Source organism: Protopterus annectens, chromosome 6.part0, assembly GCF_019279795.1.
Source record: "Protopterus annectens isolate FY-2018-M chromosome 6.part0, PAN1.0, whole genome shotgun sequence".
NCBI classification, from domain to species: domain Eukaryota; kingdom Metazoa; phylum Chordata; order Ceratodontiformes; family Protopteridae; genus Protopterus; species Protopterus annectens.
Window position 1 is genome coordinate 1,936,190,434 of NC_056737.1, and position 15,849 is coordinate 1,936,206,282.

Consider the following 15,849-nt stretch of genomic DNA (forward strand, 5'->3'; position numbering starts at 1 on the left):
AAAGACTTAATATTTTTAGGTTTCCAACTGCATATACAAATGACTGTTTAGAAACTCAAAACTTCAACAAAATGCTAAACTACAAAGTAAGTTAATTTATTGGAATCAATTCTTAAATGGTACTAATATATACTGATGAAAATTTAAGGGCCAAATATAATCAAGATTTTGAGAATTGGTTAATTTTGACAGATATTTAGAGACTTTGTGAATATAGATCTTAATAAGATATTTAACCTAGTTAAGAAATCATTCCCCAAATTTATTGGAATACTTAAAATAATAATGCAATGAAAAATAAATGTATTTGTTACAAATTTATAAAATTCTTATGTTAGATTTCACGTATTTAGAAAATTCCTTTTGGAACTAGTCCACCAAAATGAATAATGAAGACTTTTCAGAAGAATACAAGAAAATAATAAAATCATTATCTTGGAAAATGTTCACTTGGAAATTCTTACACAGTGCTTTTGTCACTCCTAACAAAATTAGTTGTGTGTAAATCAAATTAAATGCTAGAGATGTGATTCTGTAATAATAGCTGATTGGACACATATGATATGTGAAGTCATCTCCCCTTTTTGGAAAGAAATGAGCAACTTCATTCAAACTCTGTGGTCAGATATATGTAATATTTCTAAATCTTTAGTTTTATTTAATGCTCTGATTAATGAGATAGTTCTAAAAACTCAAGTGCCACCTGTTTGGTCAGTTCTTGCTATAGCCACAAAAGTAATTACTAAAAATTGGAAAAGTAAAGTTACCCCCTGTATTGTTGAATTTATTAGTATGTCAAAAATTGTTTGCAGTAGTTAATTATATGTTATAAAGATAAGAGCTTCTAATATTACACATTCATATAAATCTTTGCTTAAAGTTTGTCTTGCTTGAAGATATTAATTGTTGATGTAACTTTGATGTATTGATCAGCTGTGGACCTATGCAAGTGGTTATTTGTTGTGTAATTGATTTATTGTTTTAAAACCAAATAAAAAAATATAAAAAAGAATGTGTTTTTTGTTTTTATCCTGCCCATCTTGAAGCTGACTACTCCGTTGGTTCAGCATTCAACTCCAGTGCGTTGACTGACAGGAGAAACAAATTAGTGTTAAAGGTCTTACTACTTTCTTCTTATCATTCTTTATCATCTGGGGCTCAAACACGCTCCAAAAAAAAACTGATAAAGGGAGACATGACTTGGCTCCAAAGGGAGTTGACACTGCCCCAAAAGAAAATTAGTCCAGGAAATGGTCCCCTGATCATTCTCAGCAGGCGCCAATTCATGAAACTCCGATTAAAGTTTCTAAGAACCTGGATCCAATTCCTCCAAGCATCAAATCTGTTTGGATCCAATTTCCACGTTTCTCGCTGGAGCCAATATCTTCTTGGCTCCATTTGTCTTTTTTGCGAGAGACACTGAGGAAACCCTCCAGACCATCTTTCACTAGTTTGTCCCTTATGTCCTCCTGGAGTTTATCTGAAGCAGAGGTGGATAGAATGATTAAGTTTCTCAAAGCTCAGGTCCAGATGGGGTAATTTGGCTTTACCTCCATCTCCTGTCAGACCCATGAGCCTGCCCATTTCTCAGCCTCGTGCTATATCTCGTTCTCTAATCTGACTGGTTGTTTTGGAGCCCTCAAACCAGACATATTTGAATGTCTTTGTTGGGTCTAAAGACATGCCTTTTTTCCAGTCTGACCATGTTCCTGAGTCACACAGCTCTGCTGTCTTTGAAGCTGGATGACTGTCAGAGCCAAAGCATTGGCAGCAGTTCTGAGGGGGGGGGGTTGGGATCAACTCCATAGCTGTTAGAGCTGTCCTTGCCTCTCACTGCCTTAGTATTAGAGATGGCGTGGCTCAGACTCCCACCTCAAGGCAGGGGTCTATGGGGATTCAGAGTTTGGTGCAGGTAGCTTCAGTGTGCTGGTTGCAAATGGCTTTTGTTTCTCCTGAACTTCGACTTTGAAATGATTGAGAGGGCTGTCTCTATACACAGAGAGAGGACATCCTTACCCTGTTCAGATCCAATCCTTCTTCCATTGAATTTAAGCTCTGAGCCTCTCATGTCTATTCCACTGGGGCAGCCACCCAGTACTAGCCTTCAGATAGTCTTCATTCAGGACTCCCCATCCACTTCTGATACTTAAACAGACTATCCCACTGATGAGGTCCCTAACATAGGGTTGGGAGGGTGGCCTAATGGTTAAGGTGTTTGCCTTACAAACACAAGGTGCAGGGTTTGAGTCTCACAAGGGATAATTGCCTAGGCTTAAAATGGCTCACAAGGGCAGTTAGCTTAGTACTAACCTAATCTAACCTAAGAAAAGGACATGCAAAAAGAGACAGATTCCCCCTCAGGAATCTGTCACCAAAGACTGGAATTCATTGAAGAGGAAGGGTACCCCAGATCTCCCAGGATCTCTCCAAAGGAAACATCAGGTGAACAACTTAAGCAGAGAGGTGGATGGTCTTCCAAAACCCCTTCCCAGGAAGAGTCCATGTTTCTGGAGGCTTTCAGGGCTCACTCAGCTACATCTTACCTTATTTCAAGCCAAGCATGGAAGGAGCCATATACTACAGAACCCATACCTAAAAGGCCAGATAATGTTTTTAGCTCATTCCAAAGATTGGGTCCACTGGAGCAAGGGAGTCCCATTAGATGCTATGGTAGTGGCAGCAGCCACTAGCAGGGAGCTTGCAGAACAGAGCTCATCTCTCCATCCCCCCAGTAGGGACTTCAAAGCCTTGTACAGATTTGGCAAGCACATTTATGCCTTGGTGACACTTACTGTTTGATCTCTAAATTATTTGACACACTTCACCAGGTTACAAAAAGATTTAATCAAGGAGACTTTCCAAGTCTCTTTCAGGTCCATGTCTGTGGAGGACCAGAAGACAGTTTCTTTACAACTGGCCAACCTTCAGTATGTTTCCAGCACATCCATGCGAATGATCTCGCATGCAGCCGAGGGTACTTCTGGGGCTACAGTTTCAGCTTTATAGTCAGCATGTTTGGATGTGCCTGTGTGATTTTGCAGAGCACTTCAAGTCTTAGTTCATCAGTGCTCCTTTTGATGGATCATCAATATTCGGTTCCCAAAGTTAAGGAGACACTCTACAGAAGTGATCAAGATGGAAAGACTTTGCTGTCAGGATCTGTTTTTCTACCCCTCAGAGGTCCTACTCACAGAATCAGTGAGATGGTAAAAAGATGTGGTTTTGCAAGTCCCAAAGACCTTTCCAGGACTCATGAGGAGATGGTTCTTCCTGGGGCAGAGGGGGTACTCTAATGGAATACACCGCCCTTCCGGAAGTTGTGTTCTGCAGAGCCAGGACTTCAGGGATACTTTGATAAACCCTACCAGCACTCTTGCCCGACTGCTGTATTCTGGCGGCTGTCAGGGGTGCTTATCTTTGCACCCAGAAGCCTGGATATCCATCACAAATGACACTTTGGTGCAGACTATCATATCCAGAGGTCATTTCATACCATTTTCCCAAATTCCTCTAACGAAAGCAAAAAAAAAGATCCCCAATGTACCACCCAATCAGAGGGAAGCAGCAACCTTAGAAATAGTAAAGCTGCTAGGCAAAAGAGTCATTCAGAAATTTCCCCCCAGACCAGCAAGGCTCCATAACTTATTCAAGACAAAAAAAGGGGACTTGAGACCAATTTTGGATGTCAGCAAACTAAATTGATATGTAAAATATTCAAAGTTCCAGATGGTCGTGGTTCATTCCATTTTGCCTCTACTGTGAAAAGGATGGCTGGATGTGCTTGGTAAATCTTCAGAGTATGTACTATCATATCAAAACAAACAGGTGGATATGTATTGTCGTATCGCACTGCACTTCTGGCTGGGAGCCAGTCATTACCAGTTCATATCACTGCCCTTTATCCTCACTTGCAGCCTCCAGGGTGTTCAGTAAATGTTTCGCGGAGGTAGTGACTCACCTGAGACTGCTGGGATTCTGTTGTGTGTTTCCATACCTGGATGACTGCCTTCTGACCCTCCTATCCAGGCATCTACTTATACAGGCTAGGGATTATTTGCTCCAGTTATATCATCACCGTCAACTACACGACATCACAACTTACACCTGTGCAGACTCTGGAGTTCATAGGTGCTTATCTTGACATGATCAACCAGATACAAGAGTTCAGAACCTCAGACTACAGATCACGAAAGTGATCTCCCAGTCTTATGCTCCAGCAAGGCTAGTGTTACAAGACTTAGGATCATTGGCACCAGCAGTAACTGCAGTCCTGTTAGCCAGTTTTCATATACAGTTCCTGCAATGGATTCTTTCAGTGTAATGGTCTATTCTTCAGCATCCCTTGACCTCTCCAGAGTTTGCAAGGAATATCTTCTTTGGTGGAATCATTAAGAAAAAGTTTGTCAAGGCCATCCCTTTGCTCTCCCACAGCCTGTAGCCACAGTCACTTTGGGTGCCTCCCAGATTGGGAGGGTGGTATTTCTTGGGAAGGACAGTCCATGGTATGTGGTCCCAGGAAGAGGCCAATCTGCACATTGATGTCCTGGAAATGAGCAGTCCTGTTAGTGTTGCAAGCTTTATAATGATTACGATACAGACACACATGTCAAGAGGCTGGTATATCAACAAACAGGTGGGATGGAATGGGAGTGGGGGTGGGTCTAAGCATATCTTGCCCATTGTGTCAAAAGGCAGTGAGGGTGAGAGACAGTTGTCAAACTCTTCTGGTTATTTTCCTATGGCAGTGTGTATACTGGGGGAAACCAACATGCTTGGAGATGAGCTAAGCAGATCCATTTTTATGCCTCGTGAGTGGTCTGTCAGTCGAAGAATAGTGGAAAGGAAATTTCATCGATGGGGCCAACCAGGCTGAGATCTTTTTGCTTCTCCCTTCAACAAGTGCAACAGGTTCTTCGCCTTGGTCCCTCCACAGGGGGAGTCACCAGGAGATGCTCTAGTTCATGATTGGCCCTTTGATCTTTTTTATGCTTGCCCTCTGTTACCTCTAATCCTGAAATTTCTACAGATAACATCACAGTTGAAGAGCACGGTCATATTCATTGCACCTTTTTGGCCTCGTCAAGTTAAGTTCTCCTTCCTTTGGCTTTTCTTTGTCCACCTTTGATACCGGACTCCAGTCCAGACCTTCTGTCTCACCCAGTAGGGATGAAAGACCTGGATATCAGCAGTCCCAGGTTGACTGCATGCTTGTTCCAGTTATGGCTAGACAATCCAGGCTTCCCTTCTCAGCCCAACATATTCTTTTATCCTCTCAGAAGTTTCTACTAAAAATTTACAAAAGTAAATGGAAAAAAGTTTCAGTTTGAGCACTTCAGGAAGACCTGGACCCCTTCTCTGCCTCAGTGTCAGTGATTCTCGATTTTCTGGCTCCCATTTTTCATAATGGGGTGAGTTATTTTACTGTTAAAGGTCAATTGCAGGTATTTATCAGGTTCGGGTGACGATCATTCCTTTCTGGCTTCTTCAAAGTTGTGCAAGGCCTTCCTTAAAGGGTACCTATTTACCCAGGTCACCAATTAGACTCAACCCCCACCCCCCCTGGGATTTAACTATTCTATTACAAGGTCTTACCCAAGCTCCATTTGAACCTTTGGCAAAGAGTAACCTTAAGTTCTTATCCTGGAAAACAGTTTTTCTGGTTGCTGTCACTTCTGTTAGATGAGTATCTGAAATACAAGTCTTTTCCGCAAGATTTCCATACTTGACCTTCCACAAGGATAGGGTTTCATTATGCATGAACCCATCTTTTTACCTAGGTGGCTTCTGAATGCAGCATAAGTCAGGTCAATATATCTGTGTTCGTTTCAAAATTCTCAAACAAAGGTGAATGCATGCTGCACCTTTTGGATATATACTGGCAGCTTAGATTTTGTCTGCACAGAACCCAGGATTTCAGGAAAACTAACAAATTATTTGTATCCAAGACCAAAATGGCTAAGGCAGTGTCTAAAGTGACCCTGACTAAATGGTTGACTGATTTGTATAACCTTTGTTTATTAAAAAAGAGGTCTGTTTCTAACCTAAGCCACTTAAAGCACATTACACAAGGTCCATAACTACTTTTTGGTCAAGAGCATGCTGTCCAAAAATAGGACAGCATTCGGTTTTTCTATACTCCGGAATATCCTTCCATGAGGACCGTCCAAGGTTCATCTAGTTGGGGACTCTGTCCCATTAGTTTAGGAATGAATGAAAATGACAACATCAGATACAAAAGGTATGTACTCCCCATAATAATGCATCTGTATTGTCCATTTTCATTACTCCTCAACTTCCCACCCACCAAACCTTTTTCCTTCTCTTCCTAGAGAGACCCAAGAGATATCCTATTGGGAAACCCACCTGTTCCCTGTTTGGGCTCCAGCTTTTATTTCCGTTTTTATCTTACCTTTTCATAATAATATGTTATGTATATATTCGTGTTGCGGCAGCAAACACGATCTGAGGTATGCTAGGTTGGTGGGGCATTATGGGTAAAGGGAGGAGCTTGAGAGCTGGTTCCATAAGTCTAGTAAAAGCATCAGAGTCAGATCAGAGATGCATCTTCCATTGAAAGCCAGTCTGCTCCATAGGTTTGAAGGCATCTGATACATTAAGTGGGGTCTGCCTATGGATTGTTCAGAGTCCTTTACCATTGACATTTGGACGACAGCAGTTAAAGCACTTCGTTGTTAGTCTGTCCTGATATCTCCTTGTGAGAGTGTCTTGTTCTGATTTCTGTGTTTTGATTTTGGCAGGATATTGTGATATCTCCTCAGTGTTGGTACACAAGGGCATCTCTGATTCTAGGACTGAGGTCATTGGCATTCACATGTAGTCAACCACTTCCAAGTCCAGGCTTGAGGTTTCCAGACAGTGGATGTCTGCCATCTTTTCTCCGCATGAGTTGGGTGAGCCTTCATCCCTTTCTGTTTCAAAGGCTTCCTCCAAGGACTTAATGAGTCAGAATTTTGTACAGTTAAGAATCTGTAGCCATCTTCAAAACAGGCGTCTGTGTTAGTGTCTAACCTGATGAATCGTATTCGTCTGACTCAGGTAGTTAAACTGGGCTATTTAGACTGGATGTTTTCCTCCATCAGTAATGAATAAAACCCTGAAGGCACCTTATTCTCTCCCTCTCCACCAGATAATTTTTCATTTGATAATGCCCTCAACAGAATGAAGGATCATTTCAGAAGGGAATCTGAGGAATTCTAAAATGACCAAACTCTTACCTGAGCCAAACCCTCTGAAGTGTTTCCTGTGATACAAGCCTTGAGTGATACATTTTGTAGATCATCTTTAGAGCCAGATACCCAAATCCCTTCCCCATGAAACCAGAGGATTTTTATATGGTTACAGATTCTTGCAAGTAGTTAAAGTTGTACTTTTTTAAATCCAGCCGTGATGACTGTGGATCCTAGCAGGCGTGTACTCCAAACAAGGACCCTTCCAATGACAAGAAAAGTAAAATCACAATCTACTTTAGAAAGGTGGTTTACATCTCTGTCACCCTGTCCTTCAGGGCTCTTAATTGCCAAACACAAATATTCATCTACCCATGGGCACTCTTGTGTCATTTAAAAGACAAGGCTAACTAGATATCAAACTTCCATGATGGCTGATGACTGAGTAATATATTGATTCAAGCTCTCCCAGTGTGAAAACTGAGAAATTGTTTAAAAAAAAAAAAAAAAAAAAAGTAGAAATTAACCAATTTGGATAAAATTTGGTTACTGGCTAGTAATTACTTTAAGTAGATGCAAGCAGAGAAGAAATGTGGAAAATGTAAGAGAAGATCAACCAGGAAAAAAGTTACGTGGATTGTGACCTAAATTTTGGCCAACATGTGTCCATTGTTGTAAGAAAGCCCTTCTGTGTTGCACAGCTTTTAAACAAAGGGATTGTGCCTAGATCTCAGGATGTCATTCCCCCCTCTACTCAGTCCTCATTATGCCAGTCTTTGAATATAATGCCCTCTTTAGCATGCATCTGTCCAGACCTATGCAACAACTGGAACTTCCACAGAGATACCATACTAAGAGGATACAAAGCCTAAACAGAATGCCCTACATGGGCCGACTCAGAGCTTTGTCACTGTACTGTGTATCCTCCAGACTGTTAAGTGGTGATCTGTGTCTGGTATACAAGGCATCCTCCAACCCATTAGTGATGGATTTACTGCATATCATGTCAGGTAGCATCAGAAGTAGTCAGTCTAGGGATCTAAACCGTTTTTGCAGTGTCAACAGAATGGTTTGGAGGGACAGGTATATGTTGTAGTGGATACTGCTGCTCTGGAACACCTTTCCCCATCCACATTAAAAAAAAAAAAAAAAAAAGTTAATTTCTGTCCATGTTCAAGCCCATCTTGGTTTTATGGGTGGGAAACGCAACATTTTCTTCAGGGCTTCCCCCTATACATCTAATGTGCGGAGGCAGCTCCTAAATGATTTATCCCATGCATGTGTCCCCTCAAATTATGTATGGTATGCTGCCAGTTAATCTCATTAGGAGTAATATATAATTATTGTTCATGGGTTGGGTAAGGCCAGTCTCTAACCAAATGTGATGTTAATTTGACATCAGAAAGGGAAATTGGTTAGGCTTAAAATGGCCTGCAAGGGCAACTGGCCTAGTACTTGCCTATAAACCTGTAAAAGAAGAAAAAGCTCTGGCTGGCTAGAGCAATTTACTTGGAGGTGTTTAAAATAAGTGTGATACTGGAGGAATATGTAAAGCTACATGATAAAAGGCTGGAAGGAATAGAAGTTTTAAGTAGAAATTAAGATCAGATGATAAAAATGAATATGAGAGTTCTTAGAGCTATTTCAAAAATGGAAGACTTAGAAAACAGTGCACACAAAGAAAACCTGAGATCACTTGGTGAGCCAGAAAAATTAAAGGAGTAGACCCTAGTCAGCCCTTCTCCTCCTGCCTCCCCTCTCTGTTACCCTACCGAGGAATCCCCCAAATCCAGACACAGGAACATATACAGAGGCATACACAAAAGCCCTATATGACCATATAAACAACTGCATAGAAACGACAGTGCCAGACTTGAAATAAACCTGGGTCAAACCACAAAAACAAGCCACCCTGGTACACCCCTGATATTAATAGGTTGTACAACAAAAGAAAAAAATCCTGTTGAGAAGTAAGAGGGAATGAGTGCAGCTGAACAGCATGTCCTCATTAGTCTAAAGAAGTGAATCATTGAATTTAGCAAGTTTCTGAATGCAAACTTAGGTAAAAATAGCCTCCAAAGCTAAGGATAACAGTAACGCATTTTTCAGATATGTCTGCAGTCTTAAGGGAATCTCCCAACAATGTGCAGAATTAGTTGTAGATGGCACTACCTATACTCAGCTGGAAGACGTAGCAAATCTACTGGTTGACAAATTCAGCTCAGATTTCACCTCCCCATCACCCCCAGTTCTCCCCAAGAAATAATCTCCATCACTCCACCCCCAGTTATCACCAAAGAACAGGTTGGCACTCTGCTTTTTATAGCTAAAAACCTGGCTTAAGTGGGGCCAGAAAATGTCCCAGGTTGCCTCTTAAATAGCTTAAATCAGTACTTCTCTACACATCTGCAAGTCAGATAGCATGAGGCTCACCCAATCTAGAGATCTAAACTTAGGCAGTGACTCAAACAAAACATGCTGGAGAGAGGGTACATGTCTCACAGACCTCCTTTGGATCAGACTTCCTAATCACATTAAGCAGAGCCCTTCAATGGTCCTCTTCAAATGCAGTTTGGATCAATAAATGGGGAATCACTAATTCACACCTGGGGTAGTGCCTTTGTCTGTTATGTGCAAGGGCAAGTCTGTAAGATACTCAATACATAGGCACAAATCCATGCCATCCTCTTGCCCTTTGGGGCCATATTTTTAATAAAATTGGCGAGGCTTGTAAGGGCCCTTAAGCTGTAAGCCTATTAATCTCCTATGAACCCCAATGCTGCAGTTACTTTATATGGCATGAACACTAAATATATTAGTGCAGACTTTTGCATTTTGTATATCCACATACAGTGGATATAAAAAGTGTACACACCCCTGTTAAAATGCCAGTTTTTTTTAATATAAAAAAAATAAGACCAGAATAAATCATTTCAAAACTTTGGGCCATGATGGTACAGCGGTTAGCATTGTCGTCTCACAACAAGAGGTTCTCCCATTCGATTCTTGGCTGGAGTGCCTTCTGTGTGGACTCTGCATGTCCTCCCTGGGGTCAAGTAACATCTGAAGACATGCAGGTAGGTGCGTGGGTGAATGGGTGTGCCTTCTTAGAAGATTGGGCATCTGGCTGACAACTTGGCACTGTAAAAATCCACTGCCAGTCATTAGCAGACTGGAGTTCTGCTGTTACGACCCCTAACCAAGAAAAGCCGAAAGACTTTAATGCAACCTATAAATTGTACAATTCAATTGAAAAACAAACAAATCTGTTGGGGGGAAAAATATAAAAAAATAAAAAACGTATGATTAGCTGGTTGCATAAGTGTGCACACCCTTAAACTAATACTTTTGAAGCACCTTTCGATTTAATTACAGCATTCTGTCTTCTTGGGTAGGAATCTATCAGCATTGGCACATCTTGACTTGGCAATATTTGTCCACTCTTCCTTGCAAAAGCGCTCCAAATCTGTCAGATTGCGAGGGCATTTCTTGTGCACAGCCATCTACAGGTTACCACACAGATTTGCTATTGGATTTAGGTCTCTGCTCTGGCTGGACCATTCCAGAACTTTAATTTTCTTCTGGTGAAGACATTCTTTTGTTGATTTGGATGTATGCTTGGGGTTATTGGCATGTTGAAAGGTGAATTTCCTCTTCATCTTTAGCTTTCTAGCAGATGCCTGAAGGTTTTGGGCCAAAAGTGACTGGTATTTGGAACTGTTCATAATTCCCTGCACCTTGACTAAAGCCCCAGTTCCAGCTGAAGAAAAGCAACCCCAAAACATGATACTGCCACCACCATGCTTCACCGTGGGGATGGTGTTCTTTTGGTGATGCAAAATGTTTTTATGCCAAACGTACCTTTTTGAATTGTGGCCAAAACGTTCAACCTTGGTCTCCTCAGCTAACACATTTTCCCACATGCTTTTGGGAGACTTGATGTATTGTTTTGCAAATTTTAGCCAGGCCTGGATGTTTTTCTGTGTAAGAAAAGACTTCCATCTTGCAACCCTACCCCATAGGCCAAACGTGGCGAATACAGGAGATTGTTGTCAAATGTGGTACACAACCAGTACTTCAGAAATTTCTGCAGCTCCTTTAGTGTTACTGTTGGTCTCCTGGCAGCCTCCATGACAAGTTTTCTTCTAATTTTTTCATCAGTTTTGGAGGGACGTCCAGTTCTTTGCAACGTCACTGTTGTCCCATATTTTCTCCATTTTTGATGACTGTCTTCACTGTGTTCCATGGTATATCCAATGCTGTGGAAATTGTTTTTGTACCCTTCTGCTAACAGATACCTTTCAGCAATGAGATCTCTTTGATGCTTTGTAAGCTCTCTGCGAACAATGGCTTTTGCTGTAGCAAGCAACTGAGTAAATGTCAGGAAAATCCTACTAGGACAGCTGAACTTTATTTGGGGTTAATTAGAGTCTCTCTAATTGATGGCAAGTGTGTACCCAAGAAGACTGAATGCTGTAATAAATCAAAAGGTGCTTCAAAAAGTGTTAGTTTAAGGGTGTGCACACTTATGCAACCAGCTTATTGGTTAGTTTCTGAGCTGTCCCTTAATCAAGCCATTCATTTACCCGTTTTTTTCCCAAACCTGTAGAACAGAGATGAAAGGATCCTTAATTTCCTTGATGGAAAGACAGTTGAGATTTGATTTACATGGGACAAAAGAATTCAGAAAGTCTTGTACGTTTGTTATTTTTTTATGTTTTTTTCCCCTAATAGATTTGTTTGTTTTTCAATTGAATTGTACAGGTTATAGGTTACATTAAAGGTGGGAAAAGTTTTGAAATGATTTATTGTGGTCTCATTTTTTATATCACAAAAACCTGGCATTTTAACTGGGGTGTGTACTCTTTTTATATCCACTGTATGTATACATGGATAATGTAGGTGCTTTTTAAAAAAGTATTCCTAGGTGTAGGTGCATTTTCATGAAAATATAGGTATGTGCATGATTACAGATCTCTTGATCCATTTGTCTGGCTGCTGGGTGATTTAAGCTTACTTGTCAAGGTAGAAAAATCTTGATCTTAGAGAGATAATGACCATAGGTGAATAATGGTCTCTTAAGACAGTTCTTTGGTAGAACATTTGTACACGCTATCTTCAAGTAACTAGTACAATACAGATTTTGTCATTTTGATGGAGGAACAGGTCAAGCAGCTGTGTTGTATTCCTAACATCTGAAACGCTCGTCTTGTCATGGTAACTGGTACTTGTAAAGGTGTTTTAATGTATTGTGTTATAAATGTCATTGACATTGGAGTACAATTCATATTTTATGTATGCATTTGTATTTTTGTAAAGATAAAAAAATCCCTTAATTTTTAGTAAACACTAAACTGCATATATTCATTAAGTGAAATCTGGCAAATTATAATGCTTTAAACTCTTGACAGTTTTTCAGGAGTTCTGACATAATATTTTTATTTCACAGTCCTTGTCTGATGCACTGATTTCTTTACACATGGTTTATCCACGAAGAAATCTTTCAGCTGACCAGTGGCGGAATGCTCAGCTGTTGAGTCTTATAAGCGCGCCTAGCACAATGCTGAACCCTGCACAGTCGGACACGGTAAGTTTTTGTTTTCTTTTCATTATTTTGCTTTTTGTCCCTTAAAGCAACTTAACATTCTAGAATATCTTCATGTTGCAACAGAGCATTTGAAAACTTGTAGAGTAATAGTGGTAGTTGTTCAGAATGAAGCATGTAGTCTTTTGGAGAAAAAATATTTAAATATGTTGTAGGGGCTTGTTAATTTGTCAGCTAAGTGTTTAATCTTCATTGAGTGGGTCATTTTAACAATAAAGCGTAACGTTAGGATTTGTCCCATCTACATAGTCAAAGTTTTAAACAGCAGCCTATTCTTTGAGGCTTACTGTATTTCCATGTTGGAATGCCATGGAACCTCCATTGGTGCATAAGGCATTTTTTAATGCCATTGTTAATGGGCACCTTCCTCAGTTCTTGCCATATCAAGTGATCCACATCATTTACTAGCATATTAGTTATTTCATCTCCATAATGGCAGAAGTGGCTATGACTCTGGAATATCTGTCTGTCCTTTACAAAACTGGCTTAGCTTGTACATATTATAAAGTGCTTCTGCCATTTTAGCCTTGTATCCTTAGATCCACTCTCCAACTCTAGGCATTCTGTTAAACAATTTCTAAAGGGTGCACTCCATGTTAGTCTCAAGAAGAGAGATTGCTGTACCTTGCGATCTTAACTGTGCTTCATAGCATTTAGTTCTAATCCCGTTTGATTGAGCTGCTTCAACTATTTGCTTGTAAGACATTGTTTTTGGTGGTTATTCCATATGAGAATTTCTGAAATCCAGGCCTTAAAGTACAAATAAAAGTCAAACAAAAAAAGGCTTGTAATACTTCATTAGGACAGCATACCCCTTTATAGTAACCCTTCTCACATTCCTTGGATAGTTTCTGAGCTGTCCCTTAAGCCATTCATTTACCCGTTTTTTTTCCCCCAAACCTTTAGAACAGAGATGAAAGGATCCTTAATTTCCTTGATGGAAAGACAGTTGAGATTTGATTTACATGGGACAAAAGAATTCAGAAAGTCTTATGAGTTGTCTCATTTGCAGAAGGAAAAGGGGGGAATACCAGTAAACAAAGAAGCCTTTAGTTGCTTAATGCATTTGCTTTTGTTGTTCAGCACATTGTAAAATTATTTCATGGCACATCAAGGACTGTTACACTAGAGCCACAACAATCTTCTTAAGGGAGCCACCATGCAGGCTAGACATGAAGCAGCTGCCTGGACTTCTGTACATGCCTTTAATGGACTTTACAGTTTTGTGGGTAGTCTCCAGACCTGTGGCAGGATTCACATTGGCTGTCCTATATGGGGTCTTATTTCTTTACTCTTTTAACTCCCCTGTCTAACCTGTGCTTTGAGACTTTTCCCAAAATTGAGGACGGCAACAGTGAATACTATGATGACCGTAGTACAGTTCTGTTAAGAGCTTAGTGTGAATATAGATGTTCAAGTAGTTTAAATGTTGCTTTCCAGCTTACCTAACTCCCTTTTCTGCTCACTTTTCCTTTGCCATATGGGTTGGGGTGGCACCTCAGTCATTCTGTTACATCTTTCTTACCATGTCCCACTCCCTTTTATACCTTCTATTTCCTTGTAACTTGGTGGAAGGACCTCAGCTGAAACGGAGTGAAGATAAAGTTCTGTAAGTTGGGCCAGTCAGTCTGGCTATGTGCAGGCAGGAATCTCAAATATGAGAACTGCAACAATTAATTTACTCAAAGCATCTACAGTGTATTAAGTATTTTCTTTTTGCACTGTCAAGATAATTTGAAAAAGTTTCCCCGTGTCAGCATAGGGTGTTATAGGTTCATAGGTAAGTACTAGCCTGACTGCCTTTGCGGGCCAATTTAAGCCTAGATAATTTCCCTTTTTTGCTTATCCCATTTGGTTATCAGTTGGCCTTACCCATCCCTTGGTCGATAATCTACATTAATCCTAGTGAGACTAACTGGGATTATGCCATAAGTAATTTGAGGGGGCCTGTACATGGGATAAAGAATTTAGGACCTGCTTCTGTCCATTAGTAGTACAGGGGGCAATCCTGGGGTAAGTTTTCTCCACAGCAGCAGTATCCTCTGCAAGATATACCTTTTCCTCCAAACCATTCTGTTGATGTTGCAGAAGAAGTTTAGATGCCCAGACAGTGTGTTTCTGATGCCATTTGACTTGTTGATGTGCAGTAAATCCATCAATAATAGGTCTAAGGATGGCTTGTGTGCTAGACACTGGTCACCTCATAGCCATTTGTAGGATACGGAGTATAATGATTGGGGCTTTGAGTTGGTCCATGTAGAACATGTTGTTTAGGACTTGTATCCTTTTAGTAGGATACCTTTGTGGGCATTCCAGTTGCATGTGTTTAGAAAGATAATATGCCAAATGGGGCATTATATTCAATAAATGGCACAATGAGGGCATGATTAAAGGAGATAATGACATCCCTATATCTAGACGCAATCACTTTGTAAACTGTGCAATATAGAAGGACTTCCTTACAACAGTAGACGCATGTTGGTCAAAAGTTAGGTCACTGTCCACACAAGTTCCCAAATCCCGAACTGTCATTGTGGTAGATGTCCTTCCATATCACTGTTGTAGTATTCTTTACCAAAGGGATTCCCTGTCAAGGGCCAGTATACCAAAGCCTTATGATATTATAGACATTGTATGTTAAGCATATGCTTCCTGTTGAAGACGTAGAGCATAAAGGTGATGTACGGACATGCATACCCCAGAATTTTTGTCATCGGTCCGAACTCCGTCACTGATAGTCTGTCTGACCACTGCTTCTTCTGTGCTGGTTACCAAGCAGTGTCTCAGATGAGTGCCATGTTGGGGTTTGTTCTTATCTTTTTCTCTCTTTGATTCTTGTGAATTTACGTGTCATCCAGAAAGGGAAAATGTCAATGTGGGAGGCAGATTCCCCATAAGGATTGTCATGAGCAGTGTCTCATCTGTTTGAGTGCCTCTCACAGCTATATGCAGTGTTCTACCTGCCAAGCATTTGTCCCTAAGATCTTACATAGTCGTCTCTCTTCCTTGTGTATTTGCCTGGAGAACCAATGCATTAAGTTGTTGGCGCAGGATGCT

General features: G+C 40.6%; 1 protein-coding gene across 4 annotated transcripts in view; it reads left to right on the top strand.

Moving 5' to 3' along the window:
• Nucleotides 1-15,849, top strand: part of NCKAP1 (NCK associated protein 1) — a gene marked incomplete in the record, with an annotated part of 2,707,503 nt that overhangs the window by 761,884 nt on the left and 1,929,770 nt on the right. For all 4 annotated transcript variants that reach the window (XM_044075245.1, XM_044075246.1, XM_044075247.1 and 1 more), the window contains 1 exon segment: nt 12,637-12,774. In XM_044075245.1, coding sequence (XP_043931180.1) covers nt 12,637-12,774 — 138 coding nt within the window.